The sequence below is a fragment of the Lactuca sativa genome, chromosome 4 (assembly GCF_002870075.4).
Source record: "Lactuca sativa cultivar Salinas chromosome 4, Lsat_Salinas_v11, whole genome shotgun sequence".
NCBI lineage: Eukaryota > Viridiplantae > Streptophyta > Magnoliopsida > Asterales > Asteraceae > Lactuca > Lactuca sativa.
In genome coordinates, this window is record NC_056626.2 from 53,172,068 (window position 1) to 53,182,861 (window position 10,794).

Genomic DNA, 10,794 nt, shown 5'->3' on the forward strand with positions numbered 1-10,794 from the left:
GAGGAACGGATCTGACCTCAGGAGGTCATTTGAGCTTGAGCATGGCATGAACTCGCCGAGTCCCAAGAACAGACTCGACGAGTAGGGCTAGGGTTTTCTATAGTTCACTCTGTGAGTAACTTGCCGAGTTAGGGGAATGACTTGGTGAGTCAGAGGGAAATAGAGGACTGGAGTTCAAGGCGGAACTCGCCGAGTTCATAATGGGACTCGGCGAGTTGAGTCGAGGTTGCCCCACGATTCATGCCAGGTGCAACCCGTCGAGTAGGGGAAAGACTTAAAGTGTCATGCGAGACTAGAGGGATAATGGACACGCATAGACTCGCCGAGTCACCCAAGTGCACTCGGCGAGTCGGGTCAAAGTTTGACCATTGGCTTTGTTGACTTTGAGGGTTTGGTCATCAATGGGGTCTTTGTGTCAAGAGAGGGGTAAAATGGTCTTTTACCCTTCTAAGGATGCCAAGAGAGGGTTGAGTCTAGTCTCGAGAGTTATATTTATGAAAGTATTTACTTTATGTGATTAGGCGGAGGCTAGACCATATTTCTACCGAGTCAGAGATTTACCGAGACATCTGAGGTGAGTCTTCTCACTATACATTACCTAGAGTGGTAACATAGTTATGTGCTAGTGTATTGTATGCTATTTATGTGTTATTGTGATATGTGATATGCATGATTCAGAGTTTCCAGAGTTAGGACCAATGGGTCCATAGAGTTAGGGCTAGAGGGCCCACAGAGAGAGTTGGGACTGGAGGGTCCCACTGAGACGCCTGCATGATTCGTACACACACACATGGAGTTTTATGTATTTCGATCTTGGGAAATGTTTTGTGGAACAGAGATATGATACAATGAGATTTTATTAATAATTGTGAATGAACAATGTGTTTTAAAAATGTAAAAAAAAAAAAATTTGCTTTAATTTTTACGGTGTTACAGATGCTTCTTGAGGTTTTTGGATTTTTGTCCCCATTCTCTTCACTTCCTTGAGAATTGTCCTGTTATCTTCCTACTGTTGGGCGATTTATCGTTCCAGTCTCTTCATCATAGTGAACATTTCACTGTTGGAAATCAGCACAGGAGGATCCTCGAGTCCTGGGGTAACGACCGGAGACATGTTTTTCTTCGGTGCTTCCGAGGATTTCTTGGGAGCTTCGACAGGAGGAGGTGGAAGGTTTTTGGAGGAATTGAGAGGAATTAAGGAAGAAGATTGGGTTGATTGAGTATACATGATATTTCGAAGGGTTTTGAACACCACAGCCCCATGGTGGGCACCAAATTGTTTTGGTAAAAAAATAAACAAATAAGAACCAACCAAAGTGTATGAGAGGTTGTGATGTTCAGAATAATGCAAGTATAAACTGTTGATCAAAGTGACACAAGTTGTTTACAATGAAAGTCCTTGATCCTTGCTAGGATTTCCAACATAAAACCTTGGGAGGTGATAATGATCACATGCCTCGATAATTTTATTGATTAAAAAGGTTGATTACAGAGAAAATGTAAGGAATATGAGTACAAGTGTTGTTGTTCTGCTATCTGTTGTTTGTAGTGTGATGAATACAGGTGTTTTTTATATTCTAAAGATAATAACAAAAGCTGCGACAATTCTAGGATCCTCCGAGATCAACTTATAGACGTTACTTGACTTGGTCTTCCGGGTCTTTTGCATGGTCACAATGATTATTCGTTGAGAATAAGTATTTGGTTGATTATTTCTGCACATGTGAGAAAAATAACAAAGCATATTACTGGCATAAACGTTTGGAGAATAAACGATAATAGTCAGGATTCTAAAGTATTCTTGAGGATCTTGAGGTTTGAGGATCCTGAATGTAATTTCGGGATCCTGATCCTAATAATAATGAAATCAAACCAAATCAAAACCAAAATCAAGCCAAATCAAAATTAAACTTATTACCTTGTAATCAAAACCTAACAAAATCAATATCTAAATGATGAAAATCAAAACCTAATGGAAACCACGATTTCAAAATCAAAATCAAAGATAAAAATAAAAACCTAACGAACATCCAGATTCCAAAAGTAAAAAAAAAAAAAAATCAAAACACTTTGATATAGAAACAATTTTAATATCTCAATTTTAAAATAAAAAATGATGGCAAAAATCAATATCAAATATGAGTAACTGGCCACCAATATATGAGATATAAATCAAAATCAACTGCGAGGTTTTTGAAATGACCAACGATTTATGGAACACATCGATTTTAGAAAACAATTTTTGGTGGCGGTGACACCGATTCACTGTGTATTTGAAATGATTTACGAACAACGTTTGAATAATTAGGGGGATACAACGATGGTGGTGTGGTGGCTCTGATTCACATCATTGATGGTGGTGACAACTTTATTAAAAAGACAACATTGATTGATCACGAGCTTCATAGTGGGTTGATGTATCTATGGTGGTACATGAACGAGCTTGTCGTTAATTATGGTAGGGATTTCTCTCGATGGCAATGTTGTGGTGATGGTGGTGACCGAAGAGGAGAGGTGGTCGAGAGGAAGCAACAAAAGGAGTGGTTGGTTTGGATGTCAGCAATGTGAGTCTATTGATGGTGAAGATAAGTCAGTCCAAGAGAAGTGAAAAAGAGAATGATGGGTTCGGATAATAGGTGGGTACTAAGTAGGGTATAATGATGGGTCCTATTTATTTTGTTAAATTATAATAACAAAAAAATTATAAAAATGTTTTAAAAATAGATACATATAAAATAATTTTTCTATGTGGTGCTTGGTCGGACCAATATGGCCTATGTGGCATGAGAGTTGTATATGTAACCAATTATCTAACCGGGTAAACTTGTTAAAAGGGTGAAAATACAAAAATCTACGTAAATTTCAGGCTTTAATGAAACCTAAAAATAATAAAACCAAACATTTCTTAAAAATTAATAACTTTTTATGTCATTTTCCCAAATCTTAAAAAAAAATTAGGTACCAAAACACAAATTACCCAAAATCTTTGTGTAATTTACTCTTTTTTTTAATGATATTCAAAAACATCCCACCGAATAACACACGCGCGCCTACGCGCACATGCATACGTGCCCTTCTAATGCGTTTCTTCTACAAACGAACTTTAAACTCAAAAATCCCAATTTCCACTCATTGACGTTGGAATTTGTTTCATCTTTTTCCGCCTTTCTCTCCATCTGCAATTTCTGAAATCCCTAATCACCTAATCGTATTTGATTAATCTGTCATCTCTTATTGATCGTAATTGTTAATGGACACTCTAATTAATCTCGTCAACAAACTACAGAAAGCATGCACAGCCCTAGGCGACTTCGGTGAAGAATCCTCTCTTCCTACTCTCTGGGACGCCTTGCCTACAATCGCCGTCGTCGGTGGTCAGGTATAAATATGCAGATATTAATCGCCGATCATAATTTCTTTTCTTTTCAGCGCTCTTTCATCCGATCAACGACTTAATTCACTTAATCTTCTTGCAAGCATTTAGGTTCTCAGTTTTAGTTTATGGTGTTTGTGTGACTTTGATCTTTATTTGATATTTCAACACGATGATCTGCAATTCTAACCCCTGATAATGGCTGTTCATATCTATTGACACACCTACATTTAACTTCTTGATTTAGATGAAAGTGTAAAACTGTTTGTGTAAGCAGTTTTTATTGTGCAAATGCACTTCACAGTTCACTCTAATCACATTCCATAAATTGTTTCTAGAGCTCTGGAAAATCATCTGTGTTGGAGAGTGTAGTTGGCAAGGATTTTTTGCCTCGTGGTTCTGGTAATTATTATATCTTCAAAGTTTTCTGATTCAATTTGTTGGATATAAAATATGATTAACAGCATCTATTTGCAGGAATTGTCACTCGGCGTCCTCTTGTTCTACAGCTTCATAAGATCGAAGAAGGAAAAGAATATGCAGAGTTTGCTCACCTTCCAAGAAAATGGTTCACTGATTTTGGTATCATGACTAAAAATTTTATGATCCTTTTGTAATTCTCAATCACTCTGAATGATCTTATTACAAGTTTATATATTCTTTTTTAGCTGCTGTGAGAAAGGAGATTGGTGATGAAACTGACAGAGTGACAGGTCGTACGAAACAGATTTCATCTGTTCCTATATATCTCAGTATCTATTCTACTAATGGTATGATATATAATTATAAAAATAAAAAAATTATGTTTCATGAACATCATATCAAATGAAGAAAACATAATATATATGTCTGAATTTTGATCTTTTATAGTTGTGAACTTGACCCTCATTGACCTTCCTGGTTTGACAAAAATAGCTGTTGGTAAGTTTACACCATTTATAATATTCTGCAATTTAACTTAACTTCTCTATGTGATTATTGATTTATGTAATATATTTTCACCTATATTATGATATTTGTAGAGGGGCAGTCTGATAGCATTGTCCAAGATATTGAAAACATGGTGAGGTCCTACATTGAAAAGGTATATATATTTATTTACAAATTTACCCAAATCTTATAAAAGAATCGAAGAATAATATTAATATTTATTTTCAATTGCATTGTGACATTGTCATGCAGCCTAATTGTATTATTCTAGCCGTTTCTCCTGCCAACCAAGATCTCGCAACATCTGACGCTATCAAAATTTCACGTGAAGTGGATCCAAAAGGTTACATTTTTCCAAATAATTATTAATATTTTCCATATCTTAGTTTTGAATCTTATATATATTCAGGGGAGAGAACTTTTGGAGTTTTGACAAAGATTGACCTTATGGACAAGGGTACTGATGCAGTTGATGTAAGCTTAATTATAAGCTAGTAGCCCTTGACTTCTACAGTTTGGATTTGTTGACTTAATAATATATATGACTTATTGTAAATTGACATTGTTATATTATTGTAGATTTTAGAAGGAAGATCACATAGGCTTAAATTTCCATGGATTGGTGTTGTGAATCGATCTCAAGCTGATATTAACAAAAACATTGACATGATTGCTGCTAGAAGGAAAGAACGTGAATACTTTTTTAATTCCCCTGAATACTCACATCTTGCTAATAGAATGGGCTCTGAACATCTAGGCAAAGTGCTTTCCAGGGTACACTATGACACTTTACTTTAAAAACATATTTAGAATGAATTACATAAATGGTCCCTGTGGTTTGGTGAAATAGTAGGTTCAGTCCAGTTCCTGTTTTTCTTCATGATTTCTTTTTGTTGCAATTTTGGTCCCTGGTTTCTTAAATATGGACATTTTTCCCTTGGTAAATCATGCAAGAAAATCTGAAATTAGACCAAACCTGCTATTTTTATAAAACCACAGGGACCATTTCTGTAATTTAGTTTCTGACTACATAATTTATAAATTTCAGCATTTGGAATCCCTGATTAAATCTCGGATTCCAGGCCTTCAGTCTCTCATCAGCAAAACAATACTCGACCTTGAAACAGAATTAAACCGTCTTGGGAATCCCATTGCTGCTGATTCCGGGGTAAACTTTTACAAAATGACCATTTTACCCTTATCCTTGTTTGAAATTGATAGAGGTGTTTTTGTTAATTTTTTTTTCCAGGGAAAGTTATATATGATTATGGAAATATGTCGTGCTTTTGATCAAACATTCAAAGAACATCTCGATGGGATGTAAGTATTATCAAATTAAAACCCTAATTGGTAATTCCATGTTCTTAATTATTCTAATATTTTGAAGTACTATTGACGATTATACCCTCCTCCAGACGACCAGGTGGCGAGAAAGTGTATGGTGTATTTGAGAATCAACTTCCATCTGCATTAAAAAGATTACAGTTTGACAAACAACTTTCGATGGAAAATGTGAGAAAACTAATCACAGAAGCTGATGGATATCAGCCTCATTTAATTGCCCCTGAACAAGGATACCGACGCCTCATCGAATCCACATTAGTCACCATCAAACATCCCACTGAAGCAGTTGTTGATGCTGTACGTATGCAAATTAATTTACAAAAATGGTCCCTGTGCTTTCTGATTTTGTAATTTATTCCCTTTTCCCTTTTCAGGTTCATGATATACTGAGGGATCTGGTTCGCAAGTCAATTAAGGAGACCAAGGTTAGTAACTTAGTATGATGTTTTCGGAATATGTTTTATATTTCGAAAGCATAATATAAATTGGTTTGTATATATTTGTAGGAGTTGAAAAATTATCCACCCCTTAAAGTGGAAGTTATGAATGCAGCTTACGAATCATTAGAAAGAATGAGGAACGAAAGCAAGAGAGCTGCTTTACAGTTAGTTGACATGGAGTGCAGTTATCTGACAGTTGATTTCTTCCGGAACCTTCCGCAAGACGTTGAAAAGGGTGGAAATCCAACACATTCGATTTATGATAGATATAACGATGCTTATATTCGTCGCGTTGGTATGTATTAATAAATAATACTACTACTTATAAATATATAATTTTTATTATTAAAAAAAAAAATCTTTTTTTAGGATCAAATGTTTTGGCGTATGTGCATATGGTGGTTGGGACTTTGAGACACTCGATACCAAAATCGGTTGTGTATTGTCAAGTGCGTGAGGCCAAACGAAGCTTACTTGATCGATTTTTTACTGAGTTAGGGGCGAAGGAGGTGAGTTTAGTCTTTTAGAATTTATAAATGGAAATTTAAAATGTGATTTTTATATAATTTTTTAATATGTTTTTATTTTTTTGTTTATAGGGGAGACAATTGGGTAAATTGTTAGATGAAGATCCGGAGATAACGCAAAGGCGTCAAAACACGGTGAAAAGATTGGAATTGTATCGAGCTGCACAATGTGAGATTGATACAGTTGTATGGGCCAAGTAGATGAATCCCAATTCCTTAATATTTTTATCGGTTTATCAGTTTAGTTACTTCAATTATTTTATAATAACTTGAGATTATTCTTTTTGTCTAATGGCTTTTGATAAATTAATGAAAGTAAGCTGTGGATGTTATTTTCTTATGAAAATGCTGTATCGTGTGTGTGAGAGAGAATTTCCAAAGTAAGCATCAATTTTAGATTTGTATATCTTTACACCAAACTAGGCGAATGTCTGCGCGTTGTGCATAAACACCTATATAATTGAAATCTTTACAAATATATGTTTTTTAAAAATATAACAATAATGTTGTTAAATTTGATATAATAATTCGTATACTAAATTGATATAATATATTGATTATTTTGAATTATATAATAATATATACATCTATTATAACTGCATAATCTCAGCCGTTTGAAAGACTTCTACCAGCAAGTTACTCATTAATAAAATTAAATATAATATATGGTTTAAGATTATTTATAGTTGTTATTGTTAATTAATTTTTTCAAATTTATTTGTTTAGCGTTTTAATTTATATCTTTATAATTATTTAAAACATCAAACATTGTTTTTTGATTTTAAAGGTAACAGTGTAATCGTTTATATAGAGTTATATTTAACTATTGTTATTGTAAGTTATTTTAAGCTACTTATTTGAAAATTTTTAACAATTATACAAATATCTTTAGGAAATATTTAGTTAAGTTGAGATTATAATTCAATTTTTGCATTTAGCACTGCAATTTATCACTTTTAACTGTTCACAAAATATTCATTGGGTTTTTAAGTGAAAATGAAAGTTATATTTAAATTGACACTGTAATGTTATATTTAAATTAACAATTTAAGTATTTTGTTCAAACTATTCAAAAGTTGTAGCTTTAAATTGATAATGGTTTACATACAACAACATCTTAATCTAATAAATTAAGTATAATATGTTAAAAAATAAATACATAACTTTATAAGTAGAAGTAAAGATGTTATTTTAATATTGAAATTTAGTTTATTTATGATTACAATTTTGTTTTGATATTTATTTAACATTATTAACCAACTTATAATCATTATTAGAAAGACACTACAATTTATCACTTTTAACTATTACAAAATATTATTTGGTTTATTTAAGTTAAACTAAAATTTATATTTAAGTTGGTCCTGTAATGTTATATTTAAATATATAATTTAAGTATTTTATACAAATTATTCAAAAATTATAGCTTTAAAATGATAATGGTTTACACCCAACAATATAGTAAAACTAATAAATTAAGTATAATATGTTAAAAGTCAAAAAACATAACTTTATAAGTAGAAGTAAATATATTCTTTTAATATTGAAATTTAGTTTGTATATGATTACATTTTGTGTTTGATATTTATTTAATATTATTAACCAATTTATAACCATTATTAGGAAGATATTGAAAAGTCATGGGAGTTTCAAATGAATATGGTGAAAGGAAAAATGCTAGCTTTATTTTATATATACTAGGCGAATGCCCACGCGTTGCACAGAAGCATTTATGTAGTTGAAATATTTACAAATATATGTTTTTTATAACTATAACAATAATGTTGTTGTTAAATTTGATATAACAATTCTTATACTAAGTTGATATAATATATTGATTATTTTGAATTATATGATAATATATACATCTATTAAAACTACATAATCTCAATCTTTTAAACGACCTCTACCCGTGGGTTACTCATGAATAAAATTAAATATAATATAAGGCTTAATATTATTTATAGTTGTTGTTATTGTTAATTAATTTTATAAATTTTTTTGCTTAACATTTTAATTTTTTCATTGTAATTATTTAAAACATCAAATAATTTTTTTTATTTTAAAGGTAGCAATATAATCATTTATATAGAGTTATTTTTAACTATTGTTATTGTAATTTATTTGAAGTTACTTATTTGAAAACTTTTAACGATTATAAAAATATCTTTAGGAAATATATTGAATTATATGATAATATATATATTTATTAAAACTGCATAACCTCAATCTTTTGAACGATATCTACCCGCAAGTTACTCATGAATAAAATTAAATATAATATAAAGTTTAATGCTATTTGTAGTTGTTGTTATTGTTAATTAATTTTTTAAAAGTTATTTGCTTAACATTTTAATTTTTTTTCATTGTAATTATTTAAAACATCAAACAATTATTGTTTTTATTTTAAAGGTAACAATATAATCATTTATATAGAGTTATTTTTAACTATTGTTATTGTAATTTATTTTAAGTTATTTATTTGAAACTTTTAACGATTATAAAAATATCTTTAGGAAATATTTTAGTTAAAATGATATTACAATTTAGTTTTTGCATTTAGCATTTAAATTTATCACTTTTAACTATTCACCAAATATTCTTTGGATTTTTTAAGTGGAACTGAAATTTATATTGAAGTTGACCCTGTAATATTATATTTAAATTAACAATTTTCGTCTTTTGTCAAAACTGTTTAAAAGTTGTAGCTTTAAATTGATAATGGTTTACATACAACAACATATTAAATCTAATAAATTACGTATAATATGTTAAAGTTAAAGACACTTTATACTTAAAGGTAAAAATATTATTTTAATATTGCAATTTTGTTTGTTTATGATTACACTTTAGGTTTGATATTTATTTAACTTTATTAACCAACTTATAATCATTATTAGAAAGACACTACAATTTATCACTTTTAACTATTTACAAAATATTCTTTGGGTTGTTTAAGTTGAACTAAATTTTATATTTAAGTTGATCATGTAAGGTTATATTTAAATTAACAATTTAAGTATTTTATACAAATTAATCAAAAGTTGTAGCTTTAAAATGATAATGGTTTACATACAACAACATATTAGACCTAATAAATTAAGTATAATATATTAAAAGTAAAAAACATAACTTTATAAGTAGAAAAAATATATTCTTTTAATATTAAAATTTAGTTTATATATGATTACACTTTAGGTTTGATATTTATTTAACCTTATTAACCAACTTATAATAATTATTAGAAAGAAATTGAAAAGTCATAGGAGTTTCAAATGAATGTGGTGAAAGAAAAAAATGCATGGGAGTTTCAAATGAATGTGGTTCAAGAAAAAAATGCAAACTTTATAAGTATATAATGATATATATATATATATATATATATATATATATATATATATATATATATATATATATATATATATATATATATATATATATATATATATATATATATTTCAACACAAAATTAACCAAGAGTTTTAACTTGTTCAACAAAAACCAAAACATGGGGAAAAATGCTGAGATGCTTATATCTATAAACTTTTTAATAAAAGTTGTAACATTTTTGAAATAAATACAATTAAATTGTATTAGATGTGTTGCTCAATCTTATTTATTTATTTACTATTTTACATTTTTACTGATTTAGCCATTATTTTGATTATCATAAAAAGTTAAGCCAATGAATTTAGGAAAATTCATTGTATTTCATGTATTCTGTACAAATATCAAAACATGTTAACAATGAAAAATAAAGTTTCTCAATAATCTAAAAAATATACCGATATATCAAAAAATTCTTAATATTTTATGAAATATTCACAAATTATTATTATTTTTATTAACATATATATATATATATATATATATATATATATATATATATATAGAGAGAGAGAGAGAGAGAGAGAGAGAGAAAGAGAGAATTAGATTCAAATGTTTTTAGCAACTATTATGTGCATAAATGCACCAATAGGAATTTAGGAATAATAAAATTATTAAAAAATAATACAAGGGTAATTTTGTAACTTTACATCACCTTCATTTAAAATAACATTTCAATTTAAATGCCTATAATCATGGATAAGTAATTGAATCTCCCTTATTTAATCATATCACATATGTATGTTATTTTCTCTGTAACCCTATGTGGCTGTTTGTGTTCATCAACTACACG

General features: G+C 29.7%; 1 protein-coding gene across 3 annotated transcripts; it reads left to right on the forward strand.

Moving 5' to 3' along the window:
• The first annotated feature begins 3,250 nt into the window (after window positions 1-3,250).
• Window positions 3,251-6,988, forward strand: LOC111876827 (dynamin-related protein 5A). 3 transcript variants are annotated; one of them, XM_023873400.2, is made up of 16 exons: window positions 3,251-3,379; window positions 3,712-3,775; window positions 3,851-3,955; window positions 4,042-4,143; window positions 4,244-4,294; window positions 4,396-4,457; window positions 4,556-4,646; window positions 4,713-4,777; window positions 4,883-5,077; window positions 5,352-5,471; window positions 5,553-5,623; window positions 5,719-5,944; window positions 6,022-6,072; window positions 6,154-6,382; window positions 6,457-6,596; window positions 6,687-6,988. In XM_023873400.2, exons 1-16 carry the CDS (start codon window positions 3,251-3,253, stop codon window positions 6,813-6,815), a joined length of 1,830 nt encoding a protein of 609 aa, XP_023729168.1. In that variant the 3' UTR covers window positions 6,816-6,988. The 3 variants fall into 3 exon arrangements, with proteins under 3 accessions (XP_023729168.1, XP_042757769.1, XP_023729169.1); XM_042901835.1 differs by having other exon boundaries at window positions 6,154-6,373; XM_023873401.2 differs by lacking the exon at window positions 4,244-4,294.
• Window positions 6,989-10,794: the final 3,806 nt, after the last annotated feature.